At 34.7% G+C, this 16,568-nt stretch overlaps 1 protein-coding gene across 1 annotated transcript; it reads right to left on the bottom strand.

Moving 5' to 3' along the window:
• Nucleotides 1-5,340: 5,340 nt before the first annotated feature.
• Nucleotides 5,341-11,557, bottom strand: LOC115963673 (quinolinate synthase, chloroplastic). The gene is made up of 7 exons (XM_031082766.1): nucleotides 10,652-11,557; nucleotides 8,459-8,743; nucleotides 7,743-7,961; nucleotides 7,473-7,652; nucleotides 6,460-6,957; nucleotides 5,734-5,895; nucleotides 5,341-5,642 (listed from the first exon to the last, which is right to left on the bottom strand). Exons 1-7 carry the CDS (start codon nucleotides 11,384-11,386, stop codon nucleotides 5,562-5,564), a joined length of 2,160 nt encoding a protein of 719 aa, XP_030938626.1. The 5' UTR covers nucleotides 11,387-11,557; the 3' UTR covers nucleotides 5,341-5,561.
• Nucleotides 11,558-16,568: the final 5,011 nt, after the last annotated feature.

The following is a 16,568-nucleotide window of genomic DNA, read 5'->3' as shown; positions in this document are numbered from 1 at the left end:
GGCGGCCACCATACACTTCCTGGCCACGGCCTGATCTCCTCGGATCTCTTCTACTTGTCCTCTGGATGGGTATTTCACTTTTTGATGAAGCGTGGAGGTTACGGCTTCTAGGGCGTGGATCCATGGCCTGGCGACTATCGCAGTGTAGGGTGAGTAGGCGTCGACGACGATAAAATTCACCTCCACCACCTCCGACCCCGTCTGTATGGGTAGTCGGATCTGCCCTTTTGGCGTAACAATTTTCCCTTCGAAGCTGAGAAAGGGGGAGTCATAAGCTGCCAAATCTTCTGGCTTCAAGTTTAGCCCCTTGTATAGATCAGGGTACATTATCTCTACTGCACTTCCCGAGTCCACCAACACCCTTTTCACGTCGAATCCCCCAATCCTCAACGTGACCACCAAGGCGTCATCGTGAGGTTGAATAGTTCCTCTCTTGTCCTCATCCGAGAATCCCAGTATCAAAGGGCTTCCCTTTTTTGACCTTTTGGGTTCCCTTTACCCGCCCTCGGAGGGTAGCCGATCAACAGCTAATACCCTGGGGATGGGTGGTCCAGTTCTTTCTGGTGTAGCGAGGATGACATGTATCGTCCCGGTGGGGGGTCTTAAGGACACGTCCTTTCGAGGCTCTTGTGTTGCTTGGCCGGGATGGCCGCTCGATGGGTGCAGTAGGTGGCGTAACTTTCCTTCTCGGACCAACTAATCTAGGTGATTCCATAGATTCCTGCAGTCCTCAGTAGTATGCCCATGGTCCTGATGATAGTGGCAGTACAGGTTCTGGTTACGCTTGGAAGGGTCTCCAGCCATCTTTCCCGGCCACCTGAAATAGGGCTCATCCCTTACTTTCTCCAGTACCTGTTGTACTGGCTCCCTGAATATGGCATTCACTGTTTGCAGGTTGCCCTGCCCAGCCTGTCGCGGAAAATCTCTCCTTGGCTGACCAAGGTTATGCCGTTCCGCCCTGAAATCATTTGCTTTGGGAGGGATAACCTTCTCCTTTCCCCTCCCTTGCAGCTGATCTTCCTCTACACTTTTGTACTTGTCGATCCTATCCATCAGTTGATGGACGTCAGCAACTGGTTTTCCGGTGAGGGATTTCCTTAAGCCATGCTCGGTGGGAAGACCGCTTTTGAATGTGCTGATAGCAACGTTATCATGGTTGTCATCTAAATCGTTATACACCTCCCAATATCTATCCGAGTACGCTTTCAGGGTTTCTCCTTCATGCATGGATAAGGATAGTAGCGAACTGAGAGGTCGAGGGACTCTGGTGTTTGTAATGAAACGAGAGCAGAAAGCTTGAGTGAGCTGCTTGTAGGAGCCTATGGAGTTTGTCTTCAGGTTGTTGAACCATCTCATTGCCATCGATCCCAAGCTGGATGGGAAGATTTTGCACATTAGGGCTTCATTTTGCGAGTAAATTGCCATTTTTTGGTTAAACTGACTCACGTCTCTACCGGGTCTGCCTTGCCGTTATAGACGGCGAACACCGGTTGGTTGAAGCGTCTAGGCAGCTTAGCCCCTTCGATTCTATTCGTGAAGGGTGACCTTGAGACCTGATCCAGCGCTTTCTTCATGGCGTCGTTCCCCGAACCCTTGCTGGATGGGCTCTCATACTTCCGTACAGGGCGTAGTTCCCTTTCGTAAAAAAAGGTTTCACTTGGGGGGGTTTTTGACCTTTGTCTGTAACTCGCATCCTCCGCATTAGAAGACTCGCCTGAGTCAGAGGGAGATCGTCTTCGCTGCACACGTCGTAACTTCCTTTTTAGGTCATCTATCTCTCGCTGCATGGCTTGGTGACTATTTCGCCTCTGAGACATGTGACTTCCTATCTGAGTGTGGCTTTGGCTCGTCCGGATAGTATGCACACTTCCCTCACGATTCCCCCTGCCGCCTGGGTTGGTTAAGTTATTTTGCCTCTGGGACTCGGCGGGTTGTGTCCGTTGGGAGTTAGCTTGGTGAGGATCCTCCTGGTGCGGACCCGCTTCTGCCATGCTTGACCGTTGCACTAGCTGATGCCTTAGTTCTTCCCACAGACGGCGCCAATTGTAGTTGCACGATTTTCCTGGCCCAAATTCTATTGATCAGGCCTTGGCCCAAAGCGCAACCCACAATAAATATTTGTAGAGGATGGGTCAAAGAACTTAGCCTCAGTGAGCCTATTCGGTTTGATACATGGACAGTATTGTTGCAGAAAATAAGAACACAAGAATGGATCTCTCACGTATGATTCTATTTCTTCAGTTCCTAATACAGTTTCTCCGTCCCTCTCTTTGAGGGACTCCACTACATTATATAGTTCTCCTCCTCTCATCTCCACCTTACACTCGTTGATCATCTAAGCATCTACTTGAGCACCTGTCCCATCAGCCGCCCTCATCACTCCCTTTGTGAGTTGCAGAGGACAAGGTGGTACTGTTCAGGGGTCTTTTCCTCATTAATGCGGCCAAGAGGGTGGTTAGGGCGCAATTAATGTGGTGGTAGCTTTCGTGAGATATTTTGGATTTTATTTATTTTATATGTTGGGAGGATGAACTGAATTGGCTGGGGAGAGTTCCTCGTCTGGGCTTCGTGATGTCCGAGGAGGAGTTACTCCTCGGACAGGTTTCCTTGGCGTTATTGGGATTGAGTAATGCTTTATATGTGGTTTCTCTTCGGACAGGACGCTCCTCGATCGGGCCTGAATTTGGAATAGCCCATTATTTTTGGGCTGGGCCCCACACTACTAATTTAGTCAAGCATTTGATTTTTTTTTTGGTTAATACTAGCATAAACTTTTAAAAAGGATTTATTGTGAGTGACATTACTTACTACTTATAGAGTACTTATTTATTTATTTATTCTTATAATTATAGAAAACTTAAATTCCAATATCATCTTTTTGGATAAGGCTGTTCAATATTAAAAAAAAAATTGATTGAAGCATACCCTGGTTTTAACTATCTAAACGTATTTTAAATAAGTAATTTTTTATATATAAAGCATCCCAATACTAAATTTGATTTGATCTCTCTAAATATATTTTAATTATATTAAGTAATTTTTTTCTATAAACTCTACTCTTCTTCTAAAAAAAAAAAAAACTCTCGGCTCTAATTCAAATTTGTATTTATTAATATTTATTATTTAAATAATTATATATATTATATATTTTAATCTCACCGACACGAGATGATGGCATGAGACGTGGCGCAATTTGGGTGCTTTTTTGGTTGTTGGCTACTTGTTTTGTTATGTTTTGTTTGGTAGCCAAACCAGTCAATCAGCATGAAGGAGCAGAAAGGGCAGAGCTGTTCCATCAATCATGTTGGTAGGCAAAGTGCAAATTGCATCGGGGTACATAATTTTGATGTAATAGATTATGTATGAGAAAGAAAAAAAAGGGGTAAATTTACTATCATAAATTATTTTAAATTTTTTTTTATAATAAATTTATTATTGTTTCAATATCACTTATACTCTACTGTATCACAAAACTTGTATGATACTTAGTGATACTAGACTTTTTATTTTTATTTTTTTTTATTTTTTAATTCATATGTAAGTGATCAGCAATTAATCACAATACGTTATATTAGACTATTGTGAAAAAAAAAAGACATCCAGTTGCTCTTATTCCCCTCACAAAAATTTTTCCCTCTTCACCTTTTCACTTTTTTTTTTTTTTTTTAAATTTTTATTATTTATTCATAGTTGAGATTGAATGTTGTCTTTTTAACTCTCAAAACTTATTCAGGATTATTTCTAAAAAAAAAAAACTTATTCAAGAGTGAGATTAAAAGTGTTTTTTTTTTTTTTTTTTTTTACTCTCAAAACTCAACTATTGAGATCATATAGTGCCCTGTGAAACTATCTCTTACGTCGGTCTCATGAGACCCACATGTAATTGCGACATGAATCTCATGCAAGATTTTTCCCTAGCCGTTAGGTGAAAATAGTCAAATATTATGTTTTGACAAAATTTGTGGCAAACTAGTACTGTTTTGGAAATATTTAGCAAATTACCACTTTTTTAGTACTTAAGTTTTACAAAATCGAATTCTAAATAGTACTCAAGTTTCAGGTGAGTCGCCTACTAACCTGAAATTTGTGTAATTAAAAAAGAAATATGTTACTCAATATTATAAAAATCGAATACTTCTATATAGTACTCGAGTTTCAAAAAAAGTCAAATATATTGGTTTTTTTCTTTTTATTTTTTTCCTACTTTTTGTTTCGTGAAGATCCACCCTGACCCATCTTCTTCTACTATAAGGTCTTCTTTTCATTTCTTTTTTTCCCTTTTTTTTTTCTTTTTCTTTTTCTGCCACCTGCTACCATTAATTTTCTTTCCGGATGAAGACAACACCACATGTTATATTTGAGAACTTGTCAAGCCTCAAGCCTAGTCTATTTGACTTTTCCTATTCACCCAAATCCACACTTTGGTAACTTGTATAGAATCGTACCCAAAAGCCTAAAAATCTGCAGCTTCTTTTTGAGCTTTCTAAGTATATGTCTGGCTCACTGAGCAGAAAACTAATATTTTACTAATGAGCAAGTGTTGGGTGCTAATGCTATCATGCATCACGTTGTGTTCAACCATATTTTCTGCAAAATGCAGATTAACTTCTTTGGATATTTGGTGGGTTTCTGCAGATCAAGGGAAAACCACGTTAGAATTTTGTACATTATATATATATATATATATATATATATATATATATATATATATGCCCTCTACATAGTACGCATGCACATAATTTTATTATAGATCTCTCTGCAGATTTTTAGGCTTTTGGGTTCGGTTATGCATAAGTTACTAAAGTGTGGATTTGGGTGAATAGAAAAGGTCAAATAGACTAGAAACCTGACAAGTTCTCAAATATCAAATGCTGTGTTGCCCTCTGAAGACCATATTGCATATTGTTATTTAGAACTCGATTTTGTGAAACTCATAGTACTAAAAAAGTGGTAAATTACTAAATATTTTTAAAACAGTGTTAGTTTACCACAAATTTTGCCAAAACGTAATATTTGGCTATTTTCACCCACGCCACTAAGCAAAACAGTCCAAGTGCTCAACTCAACGCAATCGATCTCACTGTATCAGTGTCCAATGACCTTTCTTCTTCTAGTCCATTCGTTTGGGATGGAACAAAGGGACACTTCGTTTCCCTCTTAGTAAGTGACACAAGTGTGTGAGCTCTCACACATGTTTATTGGTTTTTGAGGTAAATGGGAAAAACACAATTGAGATGCTGAATCTCAGAGTTTTTTAAGAACATGGAAGGCTTGAAATTGTTTGGCATTGCCCAGAAAATAAGCAGATAAATGATGTCACGTATACCAACAGCTATACAGTTGAATAAAAAAATTATTAAAATTGTAATTTCATTCTTTCTATAAATCTAAAACACTAATCTAAGCTGTGAACAATAAAAATTGAGAGCTTTCTAATAGCAAAAATTACATAAAAATTATGGCAGTGAAAATTTTGCTCGAAGCAAAAGTCGAGGTCAGATTCAAAACTGATTGGCATTCACAGCTCATCCGTAAACAGCAGCAGCATTTATTATTGCGCCTCAACTTGGTGTCATTGACTTCCCACTGCTATATGGATGGTAAATCTGATGGACAAGCTTCTCTGGCAATTGTTTTGTAGACTACAAGAGAGACAGCAAAGAAAATGAATCTAACAATCCAAAATGCAGTGGTACGTTAATGATACACATCAAAGAATTCACCAATATGTACCTGAAAGTGTCTCATGTGCAAAATTGGCTCACACCCAACATCTGCAACTGATTTTCCATTAGGGGTTTGCAATTTAAATCTCTCGGCCTCATATGCCGCAATAATATTTTTCTCATCAGGCATTTGGTGGCAAACTTTGAGGAGTGAACTAAGGGTATTCATCTGGAAAATAAGAGTAAATACAAAGATGAGAAGCCCAACATCAAGCATCAACTTGAAAAGAGAAAAAAAAAAAAAATAGAGCTTAGCCTAGACATAATAGATTTTGAGGTTGAAACTATTTTCCTGTCTTTTATGGCATTGAAAAGAACTAAATGGTAGACTTCCGAAAAATCATATAATCTGCATAGGGGGCAACGTAAATATATATGTTCCCCTCAATAAACAAATAGGTCAAAACAAATTTGGGACTTGCTCATTTCTGAATCCAATTTCTGGAAGCTTTCAAGGAATCTCTCAAGCTCTTGGTAATGGTTTTTGTGTGTGTTTTTTTCAAGGCACAAACCAATCATTCTTGGAGTCTTTTTAAGATAATGTAAATTGGTGGAACTATGTGCATGATTGGGCTAGAGCGTAGATTGAGGCATGTATACATCCAAATACACGACTGCAATCAACACACATGCTTGCATGCACATTGAGACATGCAGCAGATAGTCTACTCCAATAATAGAAACAGTGAAATCTATGTAGGTAAACACTACCAAGAGCAAAGAACAAGCTCACCTTCATATATGGACAGGATGCACAGCCTCCATGTATAGAACATCCCTCTCCACTAGCTACTCCAGGTATAACAGGTAGGATAATGTCACCCATTGTAACAGATGAATTTGGCGAAGTTATTGTCATTGAGTCTGATGAAACTGGGAACACTATTTCAACTTTAATTTGTGCTCCTCCAGAAGACGACTTTCCAGAAGCTAACAACCTGCGAACTGCTGCAACAATTGCAGTCACCATTCCCGATTCTGTTCCCAACACAAATTGGAGATGGTCATTGACATTTCTATCTAACGCCTCTTGAACCCTCTGATTTATAAAATCTAATATGTTTTGAGTGGAACCAACAACTCCCATTCCTCTTCTCTTTGCTTCCATTGCCAATGAAAACATTTCTCCAGGGACCTCAAGATGAGCAGTAAGGAATGCATCACAATACATTTCATTTATCTTCTCTACAACCTCATGTCCAAAAAGGTGATGTACAATGCATGTTCCATCCTGATACAAGAACATGATATAATCAGCAAATAAAACAAAAAAGCAATCCTATGGCCTATATCTGCAAATACAGGATAAAATAAGGGATAAAATGGTGTTCACTAGCTATGTTTTCAAGTATAATTAGGTGAACCAGGTGAAAAATGCTTAATTACATAAGTGACCATTAAAAGGCAGGGTGAAGGATCAAACACATGAACTCCAAGAAACTTATTAAAACAAACAAATACTCCATAAGTAGCCATGGGACAAAGCCTGTATACACTCTTCTATCCTTTCCACCAATATATCCCTGCCTAACCCTTTATTTTAATAAACTCCTCTACATGTATGATCCATCATGAAACAATTCATACTCAAGTTTGAAGAGCGCAAAAAGGGGGAGGAGGTAATTCCTGCAGTTGAGAAGAAAGGCAAAATCCAGGCCCTTAAATGCAGTAAACTCAATTCCAACTACCATCGCCACCCCCCCAAACACCAAAAAAAAAAAAAAAAAAAAAAAAAAAAAAAACTACCTGATAAAAGTGCAGGTGAGGTAGCAATGACCTAATAGAGTCTCTATTATGAGCTGGATGTATCTCGGCTATTTCTTCATCAGTCATCTTAGTCATCTGCCGGAACAACTCTTTAATATTTGCACCCATATAGGAATCGGGCCCATACCATATGTTTATATCTGGCACTTGAGAAAAAGCCTGCAGAAAAATATGTGACTTGCAGGTTTATTCACTTGAAGCATTAATATAAGCATTAGAAATTCAGGTAGTGGATGAAAAGAAACTCACCTGCAGCATGGTTTGCACAACATTTGAAGAAGTACATGTGATTGTTGGCACAAGCTCATGAGTATATGCTTTTGTCTCTAGTGAAGTGTTGATGTAAATGACATGCAACGAAGGAGGAGATTTAGAAGCAGACTCAAGATAATTCATATAAGAAGGGGTAGCTGCAGCATCCGCCAAGGAACAGCCAATACGTTCACTGGACATCCTGTACACACCAACCTGCACATAAATACCACAAAAGCAGCAACAATCATGAATTTTTCACTACTTTGTGGAACAAACACCAGGACACGCTACGTTTAATCAAAGCACCAAAGTTGAGAGGTAGCAGCTTAAAATGAAGAACCTGCATTTTAGCAGTAGAACATTCCACCATCAAACAGATATATTAAAGCCACTGATTTATAGCGCATGAGGTCTAGAAAAAGAAATTATACACAGAAAATTGGTAAAATTGCTAATAAATTAGGCCCATTAAGTCAAACATTAATATAGCAGCACAGCCAATAACTTCATTTTTTCCTTCAAATCCTAGGCTTGCCTGTATGCAAGCACACCCTAAAACCCCTAAAGAGTCTGATCCCAGATTCTAGAATACGAGTATCAGGCTGATCAATCAATGGAACCAGAGGCCTTTCACTTGAATGTGGTTACACCTACATTCAGTCTATAAAACACAAACTGCAAAATAAGAATAAATGAGGGAAAGAACATACATCTCCAAAGCCAGCCTGATCAAGGATTGCACGCACATTTTCTGACATAAAATCTACACCCAAAACTGTAATGTATTTGCATCCAGCTTTCGCCATCTTCACAGCTGAATCAGCCATTACCAGTGAATCAGAAATGTGAATGTGTGGCCACTGTTTCTGAGCAGCAGTCAAGATGCCTTGGACCTGAGGATCCATATAAAAATGTGCAACAACACCAATCTTCTTCTCCTTCAGCACACTAACAAGTTCTTCAACCTTTGACTCATCCGGGAACAAATATCTTGCCTGCAATTAAACTACAATGGAAGTTATAAATTTAATCCTCCCAAAACATTGATTACAATATAGAACGCAAAGCAATTAAACAAATATCTATTAGAGATTAGGATTCTAATCTTTCCTCTTAAGGAAAGAACAGCATTAGAAAACTCAAATGAAGATATTTATCCATACGCTAAAGGTACTAGAGTTTAGAATGCCAGCAATTTGATCACTTTCTCATGACCCAATTGAAATGAAGACAGAAAAAAGAATCCCTATTGCATTGTTGTCTTACTAATAATGTAATATAAGTAAACTACAATCCAGCATTAAAAAAAAAAATGTTATATGGGTTTTAAGATTTCTATTATCTCTACCTTTTCAGTCAAAAAAAAAAAATGATTTCTATTATCAATATGTGGCCAATTTGATTAGTTTATTTATATCATTAAGAGAAACCCAAAAATGAATAAAACCAAACACAAATCATAACTATTAGAGGTATTGGAATGCCAGCAATTTGATCACTTTCTCATGACCTAATTGGAATGAAGACAAAGAAAAAAGAATCCCTATAGCATTGTTGTCTTATTAATAATGTAATATAAGTAAACTACAATCCAGCATTAAAAAAAAAAAATGTTATATGGGTTTTAAGATTTCTATTATCTCTACCTTTTCAGACCAAAAAAAAAAAGATTTCTATTATCAATATGTGGCCAATTTGATTAGTTTATTTATATCATTAAGAGAAACCCAAAAACGAATAAAACCAAACACAAATCATAACTATTAGAGGTATTGGAATGCCAGCAATTTGATCACTTTCTCATGACCGAATTGGAATGAAGACAAAGAAAAAGAATCCCTATTGCATTGTTGTCTTACTAATAACGTAATATAAGTAAACTACAGTCCAGCATTAAAAAAAAAATAATGTTATATGGGTTTTAAGATTTCTATTATCAATATGTGGCCAATTTGATTAGTTTATTTATATCATTAAGAGAAGCCCGAAAATGAATAAAACCAAACACAAATCATAACTATTAGAGGTATTGGAATGCCAGCAATTTGATCACTTTCTCATGAACTAAATGAAATAAAGACAAAGGAAAAAGTCTCAATCACACTGTTTTTCTAATGAATAATATAAAATTGGTGACGTAAAATCCAGAATTCAAAAAAAAATGTTATATTTGTTTTATATTTATATAATCATTAAGAGGACCAACCCTTGTGAATACCAAGTTCTAATTTGAAAAACCAAGAGCAATTTGATCACTTTCTCGTGAACTAATTAAAAAGAAGACAAAGGTAAAAGTCTTGATCACACTGTTTTCTTATGAATAATATAATATAAATTAACTTACAATCCAGCATTAAAAAAAAAAAATGTTATATGGGTTTTAAGATTCCTAAAATCATTATGAGAGTGACCCTGATTAGTAAGCTGAGCATCTTAGAACTAAGTTTGGTTGTTATTGTTGTTGTATGAATAACATGTTCTAATTTGAAAAACCAATAGCAATTTGATCGCCTTCTCGCAAATTAATTGAAAAGAAAACAAAGGAAAAAGTCTCGATCACATTACTTATATAAATTAACTTACGATCCAGCACTAAAAAAAATGTTATATGGGTTTTGAGATTCCTAAAATCATTATGAGAGCGACCCTGATTAGTCAGCAGAGCACCTTGGAACTAAGACAGGGTTGTTATTATTGTTGTATGCATAACAAGTTCTATCATGTCAAGTGCCTTATAGCTCAACTCATTGTTACTATCAAAAACCAAGTTGCCCACTTAATTTCCATCACAATTCAATTCATTTCAAAACTATAAACACACAATTCAGACTAATATCATCAAAGAAAAAAAAAAAAAAAAAAAAGCCGAAAACGAATAAAACCGGACACGAATTATAACTTACCTGAGCCTCAGCATAACTCCCCTTAGCTTCTATTCCGTCAGCAGTCACCACAAGAGACGGAAACGGCTCGAAAGGCGGCGTCTTCCCTTCACGCTCCGCCACCATCGCCTTGGTCTTCTTCTGCATAGTGATCAACACATTGTGCCAAGTGTTCACCCTCGACCTCTCTTTCCCAACAACTCCCACATTCATTTCCACCAGTTCCTCCGTGGTGATCTTCATCACCTCCTCCGGCGCCGCACCGTCGAGAACCCAAACGAGGCAAGAGCAGAAGCCTCGGCTGATTTCGGAATCGCTGTCAGCGAAAAACCTCATCTTTCCGTCGCTGCCCAGTTCGGCCTGGAGCCAAACCTGGGCTGTGCAGCCCATGACTCGGTTCGAGTCGACCTTGGCCGATGGGTCCAGCTCCGGCAACAGAGCCGCGTAGTGAAGCAAGCGCTTGACACGGTCGATTGGTTCTGGGAGAGACTGGAACTCGGAGATGAGGCGGTTGAGCTTGGAGGACACGTGGGTTTCCGTCAGTGACTGCGACGGAGGGAACGTCACCGCCGAGCACGTGAATGGCTTTTTCTCAGGACCGGGTGGCGGAGATTGCATACACTTGAAAGCACGTGGCTTGTGAGCGAAAGAGAGGGATTTGGGTTTCGGGTTTTGGGTAAAAGAGGTGGAGAAGAACGAAGAAGAAGAAGAAGGAAGAGGAGGAGATTTCAAGGACATGGTTGCAGAGGACTCCATTGTTGCTCGCTATGTGTTTGTGTTAATGTCAGAGAGAGAAAAGTTTGGAGTTTCGAGAAGGAATGAGCCTGAGAAATGAAAGCAGAGCCGTAGGTATATAAATAAATGACGAGGCAGCAGAAGAGGCGGGCTGAGAAAGAGAAAGGAAACTACCCATTACATTATTCATGGTCAATAGAAAATGTGAGATTCTTTGTGTGGTTTTTTTATTTTTTATTTTTTTGTGTTTTCTCCACAAAAAGCACCACACTTTGCAAATCCAATGGGTCCCATCTTTACATCTTTTGAATTTTTTTTTTTTATCTATTTTAATTTGGAACTAATATCTCATGTGCCAGTTATATGAAACTTGTCTCTTATAGATAGCATACGTTAATATAGAGCCCACCTACCTGTGAGAGGCAAGTCTCATGCGCCTAGGTACATGAAACTTGCCTCTTATAGGTAGCATACGTTAATATAGAGCCCACCTACCTATGAGAGGCAAGTCTCATGCGCTTAGTGCATGAGAGATTTTTATATAGTTTTTTTTTTTTGGAAAAATTACATAAAAATGACTAGCAATTGAATTTCCTAATAATTTAATCTCTTAACAAATAGAATTTAGGATTACAATTTAATCCAAATTTTAGGAGATGGGATCATGGGAATGTAGCAAGTGAAAAGTTTGGGGATTAAATTGTGATGAAGCCAAATTGTAAGGGAATTAATAATTTGTCCATGAAATACAATATTTGTTAATTTTGAACGAAACCTACATTTACATTTTAATCAAAAAACTTAGGAGATCAAATGTAACAATAGAAAGTATATGGACTAAATTATAATTTCTCGTTTTTTAAAGTAATAGACATACAATTTTGCAATTTTTTTTTCTTTGTTTCTAATTAGTAATGAGAATTGAACTCTTATTATTAGGGTTATAAATGAACAAAAGCATTTATAATAAGCTTGGGTTCGAATAAAAACTTGTTTATGTTTGTTTATTAAGTAAAAAAGTCAAACTCAAATCTAAATTTAAGTTTAATTATTAATCAAACTAAGCTCAAGTATAACCATTGACAAACTCACAAGTAGACTATACATACATATTAAGATTGTCAACTTCAAATCCAAACTGAACCAATTCAGCAAAAATAAGTACAAACAGAACCACCATGGCAGCAAGATGTTGGTAGGTTTTTCTTATGATAGCAGGCTCTGGTGGGACTTTGGCCACATGTGTGCCTTAGTCCCTGTGGAGCCAGTTCCTATGAAAATACTCAAAATAGTGTTCAAGGTCCATACGCGCCTTTTTCTTTGTACCAACCAACCCACTTTCAAGAAAACTTTCCAATAAATGGCGTCAACTAGAGAGCGAACTAGCGAGGTATAGGTCTTTGCATTACTTTTTTTTAGTAAAAAAAAAAAAAAAAAAAAATGCAGAAAAACAAAGACCATACACTTTTACTTGGCCACATGTGCGCCTTTGTCCATTTCTTCATTAAATGATGCCTTTTTCTTTGTTAAACTAAGAAGGTACATTAAATGATATTTTTTATAATTTAAAAAAAAAATATTATATATTAAGTAAAAAAGTAAAGTGAGACAATCATAATGAATTTGAATTTGCAATAAATTATTTGATAATAATATTTCTGTATTATAATTACTAGTATGTAACTCATACAAACGGATAGATTTATTTAAAATTAAATATAATTTTTATTATAAAAATATAAATAATTAGTCAAATTATTTTTTTTAAAAGAGCATATAATACATGTATACGTATATATACATTTAAAATTAAACACAACTTTTATCACAAAAATATAAATAATTTATCAAATTATTTTTTTAAAAGTAAATGTAATTAGTCACATATTAAAATTCTTACCTAAATTTAATCCTACTTATCAGGGATGTAGTTATGCTTGGACCAAAGGGGGCAAAGGACCACCGGCCTAATGAGAAAAGCTTGGTTTTAAATTTTCATGCTCTATTTTTGTTCAATACTTCCATACTTATACAAAAATTACATTTTCTTCATTCAAATTTTCATTAAATTTTGATTCTTTTTGAGTTTCTATTTGGGTTTTAAATGATTTATGAAATTTATCTTAAAACATTAGTATAGGATAATTGCAGTGTTAGAGTATGATGAAGTTCCCCAAAGAAGCTTGGGATAAAAACACACACACACACATACAAATATATGTTCTTTTATAAGTAGCTTGGATTAAAAAAAAAAACATGGTTGTCTTTGGGTTAATCTAGAGCTACGATATTAAGGTTTAGACTATAACAAATTTTGTAAGCATTTGGGTTTGAGTGTATCTTGCCCCTCCTCACTCGAAATCCTAACTCCATCCCTACTACTTATGATCCATTTTTCTTTCTAATTTTTTAAAAAATAGAACATGTGGTGATCTTTGTTGTGTGGTGATTTTTATTGAGTATATGTAATTGCTTTTTTTTTTTTTTCTAAATTTATAGTTCATTAATATTAGATTCTTAGTATTTTGCACTCATTAATTCACTTGATACAAAGATTAAATAATTTCAATGGATAATTATGATGTAGTCCCCACATAAATTTAGACACATAGCACAAAATTAGATTCTAATTTTAAATTCTAATTGAACTTTCACTAAACTTTATCTATTAATATATATATATATATACACACACACATTAAGGAGGTACATTAAATGATATTTTTATACTTTAATATATATATATATATATATATATATATATATATATTAAGTAAAGTAAAGTAAGACAGTCATAATGAATTTGAATTTGCAATAAATTATTTGATAATAATATTTTTGTATTATAATTACTAGTGTGTAACTCATGCAAACGCATGGATGCATTTAAAATTAAACACAATTTTTATTATAAAAATATAAACAATTAGTCAAATTTTTTTATTTTTTTTTAAACAACATGTAATACATGCATACATATGTGTATATATATATATATTTATTTAAAATTAAACATAATTTTTATCATAAAAATATAAATAATTAGTCAAATTATTTTTTTTAAACATAAACGTAATTAGTCACATATTAAAATTCTTACCTAAATTTAATACTACTAATGATCATTTTTTTTCTAATTTTTAAAAAGATAAAACATGTGGTGATCTTTGTTATGTGATGATTTTTATTGAGTATATGTGATTGTTCTTTAAAAAAAAAAAAAAAAATTATAGTTCATTAATATTATATTCTTAGTATTTTTCATTCATTAACTCACTTGATACGAAGATTAAATAACTTCAGTGGATAATTAAGGTGTGGTCACCACATAAATTTAGACACATAGCACAAAATTAGACTCTAATTTCAAATTATGATTGAACTTTCACTAAACTTTATCTATTAATATAAATATATATATAAATTAAGGAGGTACACTAAATGATATTTTTATACTTCAAAAAAAAAAAGTATATTAAGTAAAGTAAAGTGAGACAATCATAATGAATTTGAATTTGCAATAAATTACTTGATAATAGTAATTACAAGTATGTAACTCATGCAAACATATGGATGTATTTAAAATTAAACACAATTTTTATTATAAAAATATAAATAATTAGTCAAATTATTTTTAAGAAAATAGCATGTAATACATGCATACGTATATATACATTTAAAGTTAAACACAATTTTTATCATAAAAATATAAATAATTAGTTAAATTATTAATTTTTTAAAAGTAAATGTAATTGTCACATATTAAAATTCTTACCTAAGTTTAATTCTACTTATGATCTTTCTTTCTTTTCTTTTTTTCTCTCTAATTTTTGAAAAGATAGAACATGCGGCAATCTTTGTTATGTGGTGATTTTATTGAGTATATGTGATTGGTTTTTTTTTTCCTAAATTTTATAGTTCATTAATATTAGATTCTTTGTATTTTGCACTCGTTAACTCACTTAATACAAATATTAAATAATTTAAGTACATAATTATGGTGTGACCCCATATAAATTTAAACACATGACACAAAATTAAATTTTAATTTTAAATTCTAATTAAACTTTTTCTAAATTTTATCTATTAATATATATATATATATATAGAGAGAGAGAGAGAGAGAGAGAGAGAGAGAGAGAGAGAGAGAGATTATTCATTAATACGTGTCCGTAACAGAATCCAATCAATCCATAAACTCAAGGACTCATCTCACCACTCAGAGATTGTCGAAGTGCCCTTTGGTTCAGCTATTTGAGCCTAAAAAGTAAAAAGCACATTAGCTATTACAAAAACATGAATTTGAAGTTTCCTATGATGTTTTGTCGGGTCTTGCACTTATCCGTTTAGATACAGCTGAAAACTGAAAACTGAAATTAAAAACTGAAAAACACTATAGTAAAATAATTTTTAAATGTGTAAATAGTACCATGAGACCCATTTTTAATAATTTTGGGCTAAGAGTTTTCCAACGTCTGCGTTTTCTGTGTTTTTTTTTTGGCAGCCGCATAATATGACCAATTCAACTGTGAACAGTGCACAGATGCACTGTTTACGGACCCACATATTCCACTTTTCAACAACTTTTTTATTAAAACTGGATCTCACAATACTATTCACACATTTAAAAATTATTTTACTACAGTATTTTTAGTTTCAGTTTTCAATTTCAGCAAAAATAAGCTCAATCCAAACGGACCCTTAATGTCTCTTTATCGAAGAGGAAAAGTCTATGTGGAATTTATCTTCGTGACTCGTGACTGAAAGATAATTATTGAAGATAGGCAAGTTGACTTGGATTCTTTGTTCCCAGTCAAAATAAACAATTGGGAATTCGGATGAACTTCATGAAGACATCTTATTCGTTTATGAAATATTTTTAGAACTTTGACAACTGATTTTTTTGACAATTTTTATATTTTTCATGGGAGTAATATTAAAAGCTTTTTAAAATTGTTTATTAACAAATGCTCTAAAAAGAAAACACCAGTTAACTGGTCTCATTTTCTTATAATGGTGCAAGAAATTAAAACTCCAGTAGTTGAGTGCATAATTTGTATAACTTTGTTCCTGTTATTATCATTCTTTGGGCTGAGGATAGCGTGACTACTGACTCGTGAGGTTAGAATTCATGACATTTGCACATGATATCTGGTAAGATAAGATTGTTTCTCATGCAATCTCAATATGTATATCTATTTTG

Source organism: Quercus lobata, chromosome 10 (genome assembly GCF_001633185.2).
Source record: "Quercus lobata isolate SW786 chromosome 10, ValleyOak3.0 Primary Assembly, whole genome shotgun sequence".
NCBI classification, from domain to species: domain Eukaryota; kingdom Viridiplantae; phylum Streptophyta; class Magnoliopsida; order Fagales; family Fagaceae; genus Quercus; species Quercus lobata.
The sequence above is the reverse complement of the archived record's forward strand: the minus strand, read 5'-3'. Positions and strand labels throughout refer to the sequence as shown.